Source organism: Artibeus jamaicensis, unplaced genomic scaffold (genome assembly GCF_021234435.1).
Source record: "Artibeus jamaicensis isolate MK-2021 breed Jamaican fruit bat unplaced genomic scaffold, CSHL_Jam_final contig_387, whole genome shotgun sequence".
Lineage (NCBI taxonomy): Eukaryota > Metazoa > Chordata > Mammalia > Chiroptera > Phyllostomidae > Artibeus > Artibeus jamaicensis.
In genome coordinates, this window is record NW_026521812.1 from 34999366 (window position 1) to 35018756 (window position 19391).

At 33.1% G+C, this 19391-nt stretch overlaps 1 protein-coding gene across 5 annotated transcripts in view; it reads left to right on the forward strand.

Annotated features, from left to right (window-relative positions):
- The window catches only part of EPHA7 (EPH receptor A7), a 170051-nt gene that overhangs the window by 7775 nt on the left and 142885 nt on the right, over positions 1 to 19391 (forward strand). For all 5 annotated transcript variants that reach the window (XM_037162103.2, XM_037162104.2, XM_037162101.2 and 2 more), the window contains exon 3: positions 854 to 1523. In XM_037162103.2, coding sequence (XP_037017998.1) covers positions 854 to 1523 — 670 coding nt within the window. The remainder of the gene's footprint in view (positions 1 to 853; positions 1524 to 19391) is intronic.

A 19391-nucleotide genomic window follows, 5' to 3' on the forward strand; every position in this document is an offset into this window, starting at 1 on the left:
CCTTTTTTTGTGCATAGATGCAATATGAGTTTGCTATTGCATGCATTGTATCAGCATAAGAATGGGCATTTTGAAATATCTGAAATTTTTCCTGTCAGAAAGCTTATTACTGAAATATGATTCAGGGTGCTGGTTTGCCATATATATTTGATTTTCTATTGAAAGCAATTTATTTAAAAAGATGAATCATACTTTCATACAAATATTTTTATAGTTATGTGGATTTATGTACAATATTATTGATACCATTGCAATAAATAAATAGCTCTGTAAAATGTTACTCTCTTATGTCTCATTTTGAAAAGATTGTAAAAGAGTTTGCACTATGAGTATCAACATACAGCAGAATGCTTTTATGTTACAGAGTACTCTTGGCATTTTCTTCCCTATGTTTTTAGGTACTTTCTAAGTTTAAATACAACATTTACACTTAAAATGTCAACTGAGTTATAAGAAATTCTGCCATGCATCCATATGTATGGATACATTTAACTAGAATATAAGTAATTGCGTTGTGCACTTTAGTCCATAAATATTATAATCTCAATGGAGACTACAAATGTAAGCAAACATGTTAAAAAGAAACACTAATATAATATACCGGCAAAGATCTAGTAAACAAGTTTAAGTATTTATTGCATGCAGAAACAATGCGAGCACCCTCGATGATGCTCCACCACACGTTCTAAGCTGAAGTGAGAATGCGGTATTCTCAGGTTACCGTGTTAAGTCACGGTAGGGACCCATCTCTTTCAAAGGTACACATTTGAACTATAAAAGATTCCTCTTGCACTGTTGAAATCAAAACATTATTTTTTGCTGAATGACTGATGACCTTTATTTAATTTTACAGTGGGAAGAAATTAGTGGTTTGGATGAGAACTACACTCCTATCCGAACATACCAGGTATGCCAGGTCATGGAGCCCAACCAAAACAACTGGCTGCGGACTAACTGGATTTCGAAAGGCAACGCACAAAGGATTTTTGTAGAATTGAAATTCACCCTGAGGGATTGTAACAGTCTTCCTGGAGTACTGGGAACTTGCAAGGAAACCTTTAATTTGTACTATTATGAAACAGACTACGACACTGGCAGGAATATAAGAGAAAACCTCTATGTAAAAATAGACACCATTGCTGCAGATGAAAGTTTTACTCAAGGTGACCTTGGTGAAAGAAAGATGAAGCTTAACACTGAGGTGAGAGAGATTGGACCTTTGTCCAAAAAGGGATTCTATCTTGCCTTTCAGGATGTAGGGGCTTGCATAGCTTTGGTTTCTGTCAAAGTGTACTACAAGAAGTGCTGGTCCATTATTGAGAACTTAGCTATCTTTCCAGATACAGTGACTGGTTCAGAATTTTCCTCTTTAGTCGAGGTTCGAGGGACATGTGTCAGCAGTGCAGAGGAAGAGGCGGAAAACTCCCCCAGGATGCACTGCAGTGCAGAAGGAGAATGGTTAGTGCCCATTGGAAAGTGTATCTGCAAAGCAGGCTACCAGCAAAAAGGGGACACTTGTGAACGTAAGTAATATGTGCCATTAAAATTCTACTTTGCACTTTTTTCTATTTCAGTATCAAGGTCTTTAAGTAATAATAATTATTTGAACGTGTGAGTCTTCTCTGTACCAGCAGCCTGATTGAGTTGATCATAAACAAACTCTCTATTAAACTTATCAATGATTCCCCACTGTGATATCTGTATTAAGGCTACGTAATAAATATGGGCAATAATGGTATTTGTTACTAAAAGTTCATTTGCCTTATGCTTGACATAGCAGTCAACAGTTGCACCTTGAGCTATGAGATTTAAGAGAGGAAACTGAAGTGACATTGATCAGAATTTGATGGTACGTGACTCCTTCTGTTTTGAAACCCAAATCATCTGGACTTGTGAGTAGCACAAAAAAAATAGGTTAAGGGGCTTGCTGACAAGAGTTCTGCTGACAGGACAAGTACAAATACATTTGCAGACGTTTGGAAACATTTTTTGTAAATACCAAAATTTTGATACAAAATCATCACATTTCACTTACTGAATCTCTGAGGTTACTTCTGCCAAAGCCATATTTCTTTTCTGGAATAAATAATAAAATGAGTGTTTTCCTGATAAGTTTATGTGATAGCAGACCACATATTTATGAACGTGGGCCAGAGTAAAGTTTTAGTTATCATAATACCTCAGCTGGACATTGTCTATTTGTTTTGAAACAGTAGTAGCCTATGAATCAGTAAACCTTATGTTTCGTAAAACTGGATTTTCTATTACTTAACCTTATGTGGTCATAATTATTGACCAGTATTTATTTTCTTATTTAAAACTATGTCACATATACCTATCTTAAAACATTTCTTAGGATTGTATCACATCTCTCTTAACATATAACTTATAAAACATGATAGATACATTTCAAAAAATAACTTTTATGCATTGTTTTACTCCTAGCCAGCAGCATAATGTTAATATTTGCATATATTAGTTAATTCAGAGGGGACTGTAACTAACAGTAGTTACTATAATTAAATTGAGGGGATAACAGTGTGTGCAGATACTCCTCCATGTGCTTCATTGCTGGTTTATTTAGTGAGGGGAGATGTTACATCATGTCTGTCATACAGAATGAAAACTCGGGGCTGTCAAGGGTGTGTGGCTTGCTTTAGTAAGTAATGCTCGTTTTAGCTTTGATTCAGACTCAGGGCATTCTGATTTAACAATATTGTTCTTTATTCCAACACAAAGCAAGGAGAACCCTAGCAAATATTCTGTTTCAGTGCTGAACTTAAATGTCATGCTAATACTAATTTGGTATACAAATCATATTACTTCCCCCAAAAAATCTCTTTCTAGTAGAATACTTAAAGAAATAATAATCAAAAATATTTAAATCTATGTTGTCCAGTATGGCAGCCAGCACCTCTTTAGGTTTTGAAAACTGGCTATTCAAAATCAAGATGTGCTGTAAGAATAAATTACACTCTGGATCTCAAAGATTTAGTACAAAAAACAAAAAAGAATGTTTTTCAAAAATACATCATTAATAATTTTTAAAGATAAATTGGGTTTGATAAAATACAATATTAAAATTAATTTCAGCCATTTCTTTTTACCCTTTCAATGTGGCTCCTAGAAGTTTTAGATTTTCATATGTGGCTCACATTATATTTCTACTGGATGGATTATTTAGATGGAGTAACTTAGCAAACATATTTTTCTGTCCTGGTTGAGGAGTTAAATGCTTCATGTGGATGGTCACTAGCATATAAAATACTTATGATTCAGCCCTCAATTATCATTCTCTCCACAGCTGACGTTGTGGAGCTGTGTGCAAAATAAGTGGACATGCCACAGGTTCAGACCCCATAGGAAAGTTTGGCAGCCTTCTTTTACGCTCCCTGAGGGAGTCGAACCTGTCTACCCACTGTCCTCTTCCTCTTTCTACCCCTGGCATATTTCTTACAGAGTAAAATGTCCTTCAGGTTCCATGTATGTGGGAATCAAAATCTGAAGATTTATCACTGTTAGTAGGCAGAATGCTATTGTACTGGGTAAGTATAGAAATATTCTTAGTTAACTCATCAGTTTAATGAAAGGCAAGGTTCTCATTGCCTAGAGGCTAACAACAGTTATTTGAAAATGGTAGTGGATTCAACAATAGCTCTCGTGAGAACGTACTGTGACATCTTAGCTATAAAGGCAGTCTGCTGTTGGTATTACTAATATGAAGATCTCAACTGATGTGAAAATGGGATGTGAAACTTTAGTGCAATTAAAAATGGGAAACAGAAATAAAGCAGGGATACATATAAAAGTGCCCAATGAATTTTGTCTATGAAAAGTTTAGGAAATAGTATTAAAGTTCCTGCACTTTTAATGTTTAAAGGTTCTAAAGAAAATTTATAGTATTTTTTGCTTCATTTTATGTAATTTAACTCTTATGGTTTCTACATTTACTTAAGAAAAATAAACAGGAACTTTTTTAGTCCTAGACTTCTAAGTATAGAATTTAACAAGAAAAGCAATCTTTAACTGCAGTTAAGAGATACATTTACAGTGAAGAAAAGTCTTCGAAATGATCAAAATCATCTCATTAAATGTGTTACTATTATCAATGTTCACATTCATTTATTTCAATTTCAAGAATTGGGACCTCATTTGAATACCAAAATTATTGTCACCTGCAAAATACACTAAGGTACTTAAAAGTAAAATAAAATTACTTCACTGTCATCTACATTAATTATGTGTTAGAATAGGTGGAATTAGATATTAATAGTAAGAGTTCATTAAAGAAAATGTGATTAAAGGAGTAAAGATGCCTCCTTATCATTTAACTGAAAGAGTATGTCTGCATTTTATAAGTCGAGTAAATTGTTTATCAGATAACTTTCTTACTTTTTAACCTTGGTGATATTGACAAAAGAATTAAATGCCTTCTGCTTAACTAGGACACTGTATTCATTTGCAAAATCACTTCTCTCCTTGGCATAATTTCTTGGCATCTCTTTGAGAGTACTTGCCCTGGAATCCATCCAGGCCTGCCTTTATAGTATTTCTCCTGTTTCTCCTAAGTAATCCTGTTAAGAGTTTGAAAACAAATTCTATTCCCATATTGAGGAAAACTCAAGTGTTTGGGAGATGATGCTAGTGAGTCCCTCGCCAAATGAGGGTGGTTGGCCATTTTAAGGCAGATTTATCTGGACACTTTCTAGAGTGGCAGCCCATTGTGATGTTCTTAGAATAGAATTTGAAATATTAACAACTATGAAAACTGATCAGAATTTTGATCAATTGATATAATTTTTTTGTTATTTTGAAAAAAACTCAAATTTGAAAACTAAATATTTCTCAAGGCTAATATATGCTGAATTTCTGTCTGATTCCTTAATATAGTGCTTTTATGAAGAAATATTTTGATAGTCATTTAAAAACATATAATTCCAGGTAGTTAACATGCTTCTATTTTACTTTTTAGACTAATGTTATTTTCATTTTTCCACATTATTTATTATTGTCCAAGTGCAGTCAAAAGTCATTTAAAAAAATTCCATGGAAGTTGTCACTTTTATGAAACTAGCCAATTCATTTTCTTAGATAAAAAGCTCAGTCATTCAAACAATTGAGAGCAGAATTATACAGAGGTGTGCAAACATAGGTTTGCAGTTATTTGTATGGAAAACAAAACATTAATTAATAAATAACAATGCAAGAATAAACTGTTTTTGCATATGCACAACTGTAACCTACCCCTGTATTTTACATAGATAAATATTTCCAGAAGGCTAATAAAGTTATATTTTGAAATTTTTGGAAACTTTGTATAACTTGATTTTCTTTAAAAATTAGAATTTTATTTGTCAAAGTGTGGAGCTTTGTAGTATAACTTGGATTTATATAGTAATTTGCATTTTACACTGAACAATTATGTTCATTTTCTCATTTAATCTGTAACACATCATGACAAGTGAAAAGTATTGTCTTTTTTCTCTTTTGACGCTGAAGAAACTGAAACTCAGGGATATTAATAAAGAACAAAATTTGTTGTGAACATAAGATCCTGTTTATTATTTCCCTATCACACCCCACTGCTTTCTAAAATTTGTCCTATACTTCGACTAACAGATTTTAGTTACAGAACAATTGATGGAACTTTATTTGAAGTAGTGTGACCATATGCCTAATTGGCCTGGGATAATTTTTTTACTTATCAGCATGGCTTCTGCTTGCTTTCAGAAGTATTCTGATTTGGATGATACAATATAAAATGCGTAGTCATTCTAATTTTAAAACATCTAAAGCTGTAATGCATATGACATGTGCATATATTAGAACATGGATAAGTGACCTGCTTCTATTGTTTATGTTGCTTAATTTTAAGTTTCTGAATTAAAACAAAGATTTAGATTTTTTTATGATTTCATGTAAAGAGGCATTTAAATAATCATACATTTCTCATTTTGTAAGAAATTTTTCTCATAGTTTCTTAATATTTTTATTAAATTAATAGGTCTGTCATTTTACTAATATATAATTTATGGACATGTAACATACACAATTCAATAAGTCAAAACATTTATTCAATTTGATAGCATTAATATTTAAATTTCTGCTTGATTGGATTTTTTAAAACAATGCATTTTTTTTGACAGAAAAGTAGTATGTGATCTGTACCATCCCTTTTCATTATAACAAGTGAGTCTTTATAATGTATAGTATTTATAATGAAATGCATACAGAATTAATAGTTCTGATGTTGGAGTTGCAGAGTTTTAAAATTATGGTTCACAATATACCAGGTGTATAAACTAGGACAATCTCTCTAAGCCTTAATTTCCTTAAGTATAAACTGGGGCTAATAAAAATAGTATGTCCCTGGTAGGATTCTTGTCAGAATCAAATGAAATAATGTATGTTAAAATCCTAAGAATAGTATCTGGGGCATAGCAAATAAGCAATGAATGCTTGCTATTATCTTTTTATTAATAATATAAGGAGTGTGGAAAGTAAAGAATTTTTATGAAAATGAGTGAATAAACAGATCTTATGGGCCACAGATAGCTCAGTATCCTTTAAGCCAGTATTTTCATCCTTAATTTACCTAAAAAAGATAGTTCTGTAAAAGAAAACCTTTTACATAATGCTACCCAACATTTTATATAATTTGAAATATTAGAAACAACTTAAATGTCCAAATTTAAGTGCATCACCTTGATTGAACTTAAAATATCAACACCGTGTTAACAGGATTTTAAAATTGTGCCATTAAAAATTTTGAATGAAGAAAAAGAATAAAATTCTGTACATACTGATATTTAGAACTATGCAAAATTCACATAGAGAAAGTAATAGGTGGGAACATAAATATCACATTAAATGTCAGACTGGTGTGATTGTTGGTGATCTTTTGTTCTCAGTATTTTTATTTATTTTTAAAAAATTTCACCTGAGAATATGTTTATTGATTTAGAGAGAGAGAAAAGGGGAGGAGAAGGAAGGATAAGGAGAGAGAGAAAAAGAGTGTCATCAATTTGAGAGAAAAACATCCGTTGTTTGCCTACCATATGCACCCGCCTTATAGGTTAAACCAGAAACTTAGGTATGTGCTCTGACTGAGGACTGAATTCACAACCTTTTGGTGCATGGGATGGTGCTCCTGCCGCCCAACCAAGGCTGTTCTCCCCATTTTTAAATATCTTGACCATCAATGTTTTTGGTTTCTAATTGAATTTATTGGGGTGACATTGGTTAATAAAATTATATAGGTTTCAGATGTACAATTTTATAATACATTGTCTGTAGACTGTATTGTGTGTTTACCACCCCAGGTCAAGTCTCATTCTGTCACCATTTGTTCTCCCTTCTCTTCGGTTTCCGCCGCCCCACTTTCCCTCTGTTAATTTCCATATGATTTTCTGTGTCTATGAGGGTTTTTTAACAATATAATTATGTTATATGTAACCTGATAGTTCATACAAAGACAAATTAAATTGCATCTCCAAAATATGGGTTTTAAAATTAAGTTAATGTCTGTATTAAATACAGGGCTCAGGAGCCAGAGCAGTAGTAACTGTCAGGTATAGTTTAAATCATTTAAAAGGGGAGAGATTCAAGGAGTTCAACAGAGAAATAGGTCATAGATTTTATTTTATTTTTTAATTCTTAATAGATGAGAAGAGTTATTTTAAGAGCTTCATATATATTAATTCATTTAATCTTAAAGCAAGATTTTACTAACCTATTTAATTAGGTAGGTAGACATTACAACACAATTTAAAGGAGAAAAAAGACTCTTACAGAATTATTACACTATTTATATATTAAGTTACATTTATATAGAAGGTATATGCACACACTTTTTATGTGAGGGAGCCAAAGTACGGTGAAGGGTGGGTTAAGTTCCGACAGCCTCATAGGGAGTGGCAGACTGCTGTTTAATCAAGGACTTGCTCCAGAATGTTAGTTTGTAATCAGTGCAGTGGGCAGAGTCTTCAGAGATGATCATGTTATCTGTTGCAGTGTTTTATAAAAATAAACTTCCTCTTAAGGTTTCTTGAAGGGCGATACAAATCTGAACATATTCTTTCATTTATAGTAATTTCAAAAGACTTAGGACTCTGTCTTCCCAACATCCTAATATTTCATCTTTACCATTCTCTTTACTATTCATCTTTTTCACACGGCAATCAAAATGTGCTTTGTATAACGCAACACAGTATCACTTTATTTTTCAGAAAGCTTCAGGCTCCTAATTATCAATAAAAATTTCCTTCTTTTTAGGCTGGCGTTTAAATCCCAACGACAGGACCCTCGGCTCTTTTGACTTTCCCCCAGTCACATATTTAGCACACTCGAAGCCCCGGCTCCTCCTGCCTGGTTCTGGCCTCCCCTTCACCATGGATAGCACACCATGGATATTTTTGTGATATCCTATTACTTAACGTTTTGCCCCAGATAAACAGAAAACACAAATGCTCATGACCTCTCACAGTTACCTATTGTACCTTAATCCTATACTTCCCTTCTTCTTCAGTGACCTTAGTCTTCCAAATTCTGAAGGTGTTGCTGGCAGTGCCATTCTCCTATTCTGTCACTTGCTTTTTTCCACCTACAATGCCACCTAGTTTGTCTTAGTCAGGGGAAATTTTGCTTTTATTTGCAATTTCGAATTAAATGCCACTGATCCCCTGTCAGATAATCTCTCCTTGTGAGTAGTTATAAATATTTTGCCCTTTTATAAATACCTTGCCCTTTCCCTATGGAATCATCACACACTATCTGATTTTAATTATAATTTGTGATTTCCTTTTATAGCTTTTAAGCTTCTTAACAATGGAAACCTACAGTTCCTTGTACCACATAAGTCTGCCAATAAATGTTTATCAATTTTCTTAAAGACTTAATTATGTATTACCCATTGCCAAATTAAATATTTTTCTATTTTAGATTTATATGACTGTTTAATTTCTAATTCTGTGTGGCTGATCTCTATGATTAGTCTTAAACTTTGTGGTATGAGAACCCTTTATTATATTGCGTATTTTCATAGCATATAGCAAGGCCATAATGCTAATAACTAGTAAATATGACAGGAGTTTGCTCTAGATATGAGAAATTTATTTCTATAAAATGATATATCTATTTATATTTATTCATTATCATATATCCATTCTGCCCATCACTATCTTTCTGTGTCTTCCTTTACAACTTCATCTCCCTCTTCTAATGAAATGAAAACCATTTACCTTCTTTTTCTGATACCTGTGTCTTGAAAAAGACAGAGTTCCAAATATCTAAGATAAGTTCTTGAAGTATATTTGCCACTTCTCTGATATGAGAAAGTGACTTTTGTTATAAGATTATATTGTTTTGCTTCCAAATGATATATTTTATATTATATATTAATATATGTATTATAATAATTATGTATTATATATTATACATATTATAAATATTTACTGAATTGCAAAACAAGCAAAAAATAATAGAAAGAAACAAAACTTGAGCAATCAGTTCCTAACTTAATATTAAGCTCTACAAGTTGGAAATTACATATATTAAGTATAATTTCCAAGTATGCTTCTTCTATTAAAGTTATAACTACATTACATTGCAATTTCATACTGTTCTTTAAATCGTTCACATTCAGAAGCGTACAGCACTGGCTCTGAGACAGCTCTGAGTGGGTGACGTGCCCAGATCCAGAGCAGGTGCCCCCCCTGTGCTCCAGGACACCGCCCTGTTCCCCAGCAGCCACCGCCAGTCTCCCTGTCTTCTGTCCTTTACAGAGACGTCTGCTAGTAATTCCTTTAGAAAGAAAAATGGAGAGGGGTACTTGTGATGCTTAAATTACAGTACCACAACTTTCTGCTAGAACATTGTAGACTTAACTTAAAATTGTACTGCTTTTTACTGATCCTCGTGTGTGCCTACGGTGCACTTAACTAGTCCATAAATAAAGGACAGGAAGGAAGATCTGATGAAAGCGAGAAAAATAATTAAAGAGGAACATGTGAAATTAATGTGTCTGATTCAACTTTTTATGATTTATAACCTCAGTTTATAACTTTAGAACTTTTCTAATTATCCTAACTTTGGCACATATATGGTCACTTTGTTATATTTCTAGTGGAAGTTTAAATTGGCATTTACCTCCGCCAGGCAACATCATGACACAAATCAAAGATGCCTTAAAATTATGCATTTAATTTGATTTTTGTATTCAAGTTCTAGCCTTTTCCTCTAAGGTAATTGTCACTATAATTCTAATCTATAAAGTATTTAGGTAATTTATTATGATATTGTGTAAAATGTGGTTATTTTGTATAAATAATAATATCTTCAAATAAGGAATTTAACCCTACTATACACAGGGTGGGGCAAAAATAGATTTAATTATTTGTATGAAAAATAATAAAATAATAAATAATAATACAAGAATAAACTCTGTGTTTCACACCCTCACAAGTGTAAACCTACTTTTGCCCCACCCTGTATTAGTATATACAGGGTCTAGCACAAATAATGCCCCCCCTTTTACAAAATCTTTTATTACAAAAATTCTAGCCATGTAATTCTGTAACATAACAATATTGCACTCAAGCACACCATGTGACATTTTAGGTGAAATGTTCAAATTAAAACTATAAATTATTATACCCATATTATTACCCTACCAACCACACTCAAGCAGGTGTTCATTTCTTCTGGATCCTGTAGTTTTCTCTATGTGCATAAATATCCAATGAATGAGTTACAGAAGTAAATTTCAGAAAATCCTTTTTATATCATTTTTTCACATTTAAGTTATCTCATCTTCTGTAATATATCTCACAAATTTAGTTTTATGGAGGCATGTCTTTATTAGGATATCCTTTATTAGGATATCCTTTATTAGGATAGTGTTACTACTTGGAATGTAGTGGGTCACATGCATATATAATGTGCATTAAAAAAATCTGGTAACAAAAATCATTAACTTTGAGCTTAGTGAGGTATAGACATTGTTTTCCGTTTTCTACCTGTGATATCAACTTTGTTAAAAGTTTTAGAATCTGAGAATCTGTATGTATAGGTCATAGTATTAATCCCGAATAGCACAATTTTGTAAGAGCTGAGAATAATACACACTTCAGTTGAATTAAATGTGTATTATTTCTCATAAATTCTGTGGTTTTATGAATAAGTATGGGAGTTTTATTATTTAGCTTATTTTGTTTAGTCAGAGATCAATGACTGACATAGAAAACCAGGGAAAGTACATTCTTGGGTATAGCAATTTGAAAAAAATTTTTAGTAGTTACATGTTATGTACAGTAGTCTTCCCTTATTTTACAATTTAGCTTTTCACAACTTCAGTTACCCATAATCAACCGCAGTCCAAAAACATTTAATGGACAATTCCAGAAATAAACAGTTTATGTTTTCCATGCTGTTATGAATGGCGTGATGAGACCTCACACTCTCTCTCTTCATCCCGTTTGGGACATGCATCATTCCCTTCTCCAGAACATCTACACGGTATGTGCTACCCGCTTGCTGGTCACTCATAGCTCTCAGTTATCAGACCCACTGTGCTTGTGTTCCGGTGACCCTTGTTTTGTTTCCTAATGACCCTGAAGTGCAAAAGAGCGATGCTGGCAAAAACGAAGCTGTAAAGTGCTTCCTTTAGGTGAAGAGGTGAGTACAGCAGAATAAGATATTTTGAGAGAGAAGGAGAGAGACCACACTCACGTAACTTTTATTACAGCATGCTATTATCATTATTTTGTTTTATTATTAGTTATTGTCAGTAATATCTTGCTGTGTCCAGTTTATAAATAATTTTTTCATAGGCCTGTACATATAGGAAAAAACATAGTATACATATGCAGGATGTGGTACTGACCACAGTTTCAGGTATCTACTAAAGATTTTGGAAGCTATTCACCCCTGGATAAAAGGGGATTATTGTACTGTGGCTTCTTAATTTTTTTTATTTGGCTTATTCACTTATATGATTTACTGTTGATGATTATACTATCTCTTGCTTTCAATGTTTTAAAAAATCACAAAGCTTCAAAAGGACACATACTGTGTTTATATTTTATTTCATATTTCACCCAATTAATACCTAGTTTAGCCCCTCACCTATGGTGGTATCAGACCTGCATCTAAGCCATTAACACTGACACCTGAGTTACAGACAAAAGTATAGATCTGGGGAGGGGAGCATAATATCAGCTGCAATTATCATCTACATAGCTGGCATTTTTATTATATTATTTTTATTTTAAATACTTACCAAGGATATATTCATTGGTTCTAAAAAGAGAGGAAGGTAGAAAGAGAGAGAGAGAAAGAGAAACATCTATGTGGGAGAGAAACACCTTTCGGTTGCTGCCCTTACTCATCCCGGATGGGGATCAAACCACAACCTAGGTATGCGCCCTGACTAGGGGTTGAACCTGAAACCTTCGGGTGGACTGGGTAACGCTCCCACCAACTGAGCCGCTGGCCAGGGCTAAGTTACCACTTTAAAAGCCAGTCAACCATCTTGACTTTTTAAGGAGAGGACTCTTTCTAAAAGAGAGTAAGAAAGGGACATAGGTGTAGAGGCATAAAATATATCTGAAGCATCATTAGATATAATGAAAGTTTATTCTAAGAAAAGTAAATTGAATATCAGTAAGTTCACTGTAGTACTCTATATTTGCAATGGATTTATATGCTTTATATTTATTTTAATAGTAGTTTGCTTATTATTATTATCTAAACTAGTTCCCATGTAGACAATTACACATAAGGGCATTAACTTACTTAATCACACTAATCAATGACTTTAAACTAGTAGATGGATTAAATAAGCAATTGATTCTCTCTCTCAAATACATACACTTATTATAACAAAACTGTTCTGTGGGTATTTTTGTACTCCATGAGGTTATAATCTCATAAAATTAGAATAATAAATTCTTGGAATTCAAATGTAAGTTAGAGATTTTAAAAGTGAGAGGGGTTTCTGGTCTTTCTTTTTTTCAAGAATGGAATAATTAAAGACCTCATTTATATTCTAATGGATTATTCTTGACAAATTCAAGGTAAAATTGAAATTGATTCTTTTCAGTTTTTCCCACTTCAACATAATACACATACTGCACATACATGTGCATGCATATACACACATGTTCACATGTTGACATAGATACACATATACTACTAACCTCTACCTCCACTAGTAAAAAATAACAAGTTAACATAATGTATCAAAAAATTAAGTATATTTTTGTCCTTGACCCATTTTTAGATTTCTAAACTGCTGTGCACTAATCTTTTAATTTGTAAGTGCTGAATAGTTAAGTTTTTTTTCTCTGTGGAAAACTCAATCGACAATAACGAAGAGGCTGAAAAGGCCTATAGGATATTCTTGGATTATTGCATATTTTAAAAAAAAAAACGGAATAAAGGTGCCTTAACAATGCCTTTAACTTTTCTGTCACAAAGCAAAATATTTTATAAACAAACTTTTGCTTCTTGATTTTCAAGTAGATTATTTAGGATTTCTCTATTGCAAGATAAAGTAATTTTTTCATTCAATTCAATATGGTATTTTGAATTTCATTTCATTCAATATGGTATTTTACCATATCATGAGAAGGTGAATTGCAGCAATTAACACATTTTGGATATTGACAATTGCATGTCAATGTTTAGCATGAGAAGAGTGGCCACTTCTTACATTATTAGAAACCTAGAGTTTTGGAGAGGGGAAAAGACTCTGCTGTTTAGCCTTGTAGTTTCTCACTAGGTCTCCTCTGAGAAAACTGCAGACTTTGGACCGTCATTCCTTGCTTCTGCAAAATCTTTTCTTCAAAACTGAGCTATAAAATTAACACATGGTAAGGTCAGACATTCAGGCTGCAAGCTGGAGCTGGGAAAACATGTGGCTCCGGGTTTATTATGTTGAGACAGTATTTTAGTTTACAAAGGAAATTTTGGAGGAATTTTTTAAGTTTGCTGCCTCAGCCATGCTCTTTCTATGCCTAATGTTTATTCTGCACAAACATTATGCATGAGAGCGCTGTGTGTTTTTAAGGCTGAACATATCAGGCTTTGATCGTTTTACTCTTTGTAAATTTTCCCAATAAGCCAGCATTGCTTCTCACTTCAAATTCAAACGGCTCTCATTGATTTTCAGAATTACTTACCAGACCACTGCTGTGTGTGTGCTCATCCTTCTTTCTAATATACTTTATCCTTCACTGTGGTGAACCGGACGATGTGCTTTGCCATCCCCACTTCCTCTGACTTCCCTTTTTTCTGCATGGTTTCCGGAAGCTTTGTAAACGTTGATGATAGCTTTTCATTTACCTTTCAGAAAATTCGACATTATCCCCTGATTTAAAACTTTTTGGAGTATACCTTCCCATCAATTAAGTGGATTAAAATAGTGGAAATACATTTTCCCTGCATAGGTCTTGACTGAAGTATAATTATGTAGCCCGCAACATTTTGCCTTCTCTGTGTGGCAGTGATTTTATGTATTATAATTCAAAGTTGCATAGATTAGTGGCCAAGTAATAAAAATACTTGTCCTTAATAATAACTATTATTTATTATCAGTGTGAAGTTTTGATGTAATCTTGGCATATCTTTCTGTTTTAAACTATAATTCATTCTTTTAAAAAAGATTTTGCCCTGGCTGGTGTAGCTCAGTGGATTGAGCACGAGCCTGTGAACCAGAGTATCGCAGTTCGATTCCCAGTCAGGGCACATGCCTGGGTTGCAGGCCAATTCCCAGCAGGGGACACATGAGAGACAACCATACATCAATATTTCTCTCCCTCTCTCCTTCCCTTCCCCTCTAAAGATAAATAAATAAAAAATCTAAAAAAAAGATTTTATTTATTTATCTTTAGAGGGGAAGGGAAGGAGAGAGGGAGAGAAATATCAATGTATGGTTGCTTCTTGTGTGTCCCCTGCTGGGAACTGGCCTGCAACCCAGGCATGTGTCCTGACTGGGAATCGAACTGAGATCGTGTGGTTTGCAGGCCCGCGCTCAATCCACTGAGCTACACTAGCCAGGGCTAATTCATTCTTTTTCTGTTAAAATTCTTAATTAGGTATAATAAGAAATCTAGTTTTTACCACTTGAAATCATTGATTATGTTCATTATATTAAAAAGTTAATAAAGTTAAACAATAATAAATTGAGAAGAGAGTTTCATAATGGAAAAGTAAAATGGTAAATTTAAAAGTGATCATAATATATGATAAAACTTGCATAATTTGAATTCTAGCTTGTTTTTATTGAGCTAAGAAAATGTTTCACACTTTGAGCATAGTCTCGTTTGTAACGTTTGACTATAACTCTGTAATTCTAAAATTACCTCTGTCAATCAATACCATAAAGGAACTCAGCAGGATATGCATAGGAGTGCCTAATCAGTTAAAGTTCTTAATCCTTATTTTTTCAAAAAACTGTATGTAACAATTTCTGTTATTATGTGTTTAAATCAGAGATAGATGGAGACTTAACAACTAAGGAGCGTGTACTCATAATTTAGATAGTTTTTCCTCCAGGAAGGCAGATTAAGGGTGACTCCGAAAGCAGGGCAAGGTGAGGGCGCTGACGCAGGTTCTTCTGATCTTTAGTTTTGTAAAGATTTTCTGTCATTGTATACTCTGTTGCAGAGACAACAAACTAGGTGTCAGATATGAAAAAGGCAGCATAAATATTCAGGAGACTCATTTAAGCGTATACGATACAAGCTGAGACAAGGTTGACTTGGTCAAAAACAAAACACTAATGTACACCAGAGTTCACATTAAGCTCATCTTTTACTGCAGCCACTTTTTAAATTTTTTTACCAATTCCTAAGGTATGGGACGAAAACACACAAACAAAAACAACCCCCCAACATCTGCTTCTGCATAAAGGCTAATCTACACGGAAAATAATACACACTATATTCATATACACCAAGAGGGCCTGGTTATTTATTAGTCATTAGTGTCGGTAGATAACTGACTGCCGCCTGAATCAGAGTGGAGTCTGATGGAACGCTGACACTGATTGATGGACCTACTCCTGAGAAAATCTGCACGGGCAGACTGCCGACGCCAGTTGAACACATCAGATCATCCTAGACCTGATTGGCCATGAAGAATCTTGTTGCTATTTTTCTTTTAAGAAAATATTGCTTAGTATCAGTTCATTCAAGATTAAGATTAATTTTAGATATTTAGCCTCATAATTAGCAAGCGAGAATAATCACTTACTTCATTTTTTTAAAAATCAGGTCCCTGTGCTTTGGCTCACATTTAGAGAAAGAATTTTGATTTTGTTCATTCTGTCTTACACAAACCTAAGTAAATAAAATAAATACATAAAATTTATAGTTGCTTTGCATATACATACCTGAAATTATTGGAATTTTCCTTAGAGAAATGCTATTTACTGAAGAGAATAAAAGTTGAGTCATTGATATATAGTATATATGGTTTATAGTATATATGATATTAAACATAAAAGTGAACTGTGTTTTTTAATTTCTCCTGAATGACTATCAGCATTGTATATTTTTAATGGACTCCTCAGCTATAGTGTATACTCATTTAATTGATAGTTGTTAATAATATATAAAAATGTTTGCAGAAATTTTATTTAATGAAGTTATTTTCAATTAAAATTTGTTAATTTTCTCATTTTGAATGAAAGCATTGGCACTTGAAAATAATGTGCAGATTAAATCTCTTAATAAAGGGTTAATAGTTTTTATTTTAAAGTAGTAGAAAATGATCAAATCATATTTTGTCTGCAATTTTAAAAATTTACTTGAATTATAGCTTATGTACATAGTTAATTTTTGTGAAATTTACTTTTATTTTCAGTACTCTTTTAGTACTCAGATTGGTATATTTTATGTGCACATATATTTATTAGCTAACTCTGTAATTTTAGATATGTAAATCTATTAAATTATATTTTGCATGGAATAATGTTGGCAGTAATAATTATATTTTAGAGCTTCTTAGTTATAAATCTATACATACTCAAAGTATTTATTTAAAAAATCTATTAGTAAGAACTTTTATTATGTTTGCATGTGCATATTTGAACATTTGAATCTGAGATTTTGTCATTTCTTTCACATAATTCAAAATCAATATTAATCTAATATCAAAAGAGCTCATAGCCTTTCAAAGCAACACGTAACTTAATATATTGTTACAGCATCTCTTTTAGATGGTAAATATTTTTACGTATGTCTTAGGGAAGGCTGTATTTCACAGTGTTAGCCACTAATAATAGAGAGCAAAATAGAGCTATGAAAATTATATAGAATGTTTTCAGGTACATTCATTTAAAAATGCAGTTATTAATGTTGCTTATATAAAAATGACTCAGAAGCACTTTTTTTCCTGAGCACTTTTTGAATGGCTCTGCATAACACATTTTACCAGCCAGTGATCATACCATAAACATGTGATTTCGGTCTTCCCTTTAGAAGTATACATGGAGATTAAGAGTTAATTTCCACAGAAAAATGACATTGGGAAACTGAGATAAACAGTTCAGCATTTTCTGTGCTGACATGATGTTTGCCTGCCTGATTGCATCCTTTCTAACAGGCAGCAGAGATGCAATTACGAAGAAAGACATCTGTGCCAAGGTTTAGCTAGCCAAAAAGGGCAGGCCCTTGTGCTTGAAAGGTAGAGAACCAAATCGATGAAAATGTCTGGACCTGTTAGCACCAATAAAGCTGAAGGCTACTGGGGAGCTCAGAGAGGGCCTTTTGTTGCAGCAATGGACAGAGACCCGAACCGTGACACTTTAGGGGAACAGGGTCAGCAAAGAAGATCATCCATCTTCTTCAGTGGCAGCTTTCTGTCAGATTCTAACCCTGTTCAGTGGAGGAACTAAGCCTCTACTGTTGACACCAACGGATTCTCAGCCAAGTGTAAATGAAGCTAATATTCACTGACCTTATGCATAGCAAATGAAGCCCTGTGTGTCATTTGAGAAATAATGTTATTTGACACTTCAAAAAGTGAATGATGGACTGAGTGTGTTGAGTGTGTTTGTGTGTGTGTGTGTGTGTTTGTTTTTCTTGGTCAAGAAAGCATATATATCCTATAGCCACTTGATATTTTTAGTTGGTTTTCACAGTAGCCACAGACTCGTCATTTTGAAAACTTTAACTTTGTATTATTTTCACTACACATCAAGATGTTTTCACATGCAGAGCTGGACTACTGCAGAGCAAGCTCTCATTTGGCCTCCTTTAGTTTCTGTAACAGTGTCTTGTCACAGAAGAACAGATTCGTTTTTTGCTAATAAAAGATACAAATTTCAAAGAAATTCTGAAGTACTAGTTCACATGCAAAACATAATGAAGCAGATTTTATTTCTCTATAATTATAAAAAGTGGATTGCTCTTATTAGACAGCAAGTCAGAATGGCTTTATCATTTTAAAGCATTGCCAAAAAGCCTTTTCTTTTTAGTTAATAATGTCTGTTACAACCTAACAGACTATAGTCTATAAAGCAAGATTTTCCTATATTTTATTACTATATTTTAAATTGTATATTGTGTATATTCTCACTCTGAAGGTTTTTCCATAGTACTTTTAAAAATCTCAGTACTTAAAAAAATCCATAGCACTTAAAAATTAGGATTAAAATATACCAGTCTTCATAAAATCCCATTATATCAACAATATTAAGTAGTTCTGTATAGTGTAATTAAAACATTACCACCGACAAAAATAGAATACCTGTAATAAATATAAAACAGTCATTTCAAGCAATGTGTGGAATTTAAGGATTTAGGAAAAAGAAGTGTTAAAACATAGTGCTGAATTTTCAGAGTTGCATAGAAGGTGACTGTCTGACATGGTGGATTTTATGAGAATCGCCAGGATAGACTGCATCTAATTGACATCAGTCATGTTTGAACTGAAAATAAACAGTTGTAACGTTTCTGGAATCTGAGTATTGATTTTTTTCACCTCATCAGTCTTGTTTATTTATACTTATTAAAGTAGGAGACATGTTTTTTGTCCTATCAAACTTGAAAAGACAGCATTTGATTAATAAGGTATAATCTTCTTATTTATTTTTTACAAGTAACTAAAATCAGATGAGATCATACACAAAGTTTTCTCCTGGCACTGGCAGTGTTCCAGAACCCAATCATACAAAGATACTAAACATGTGTTTAGGAAAAATTCTTGTTTTCCCCCCTCATATTTGTTTGAATCTAAGGACCCTTCTAAGTAAAGTGATGCTCAAAGATCGGGGAGAAATTATCCTTGTTGATAGTAACTTCACTGGGTTCTGACCCCTCTCTCTCATCAGTTATCTTCTGCAGGATTTAAAAATGATGCATGTATAAATTGCAAGTATTAGAGTT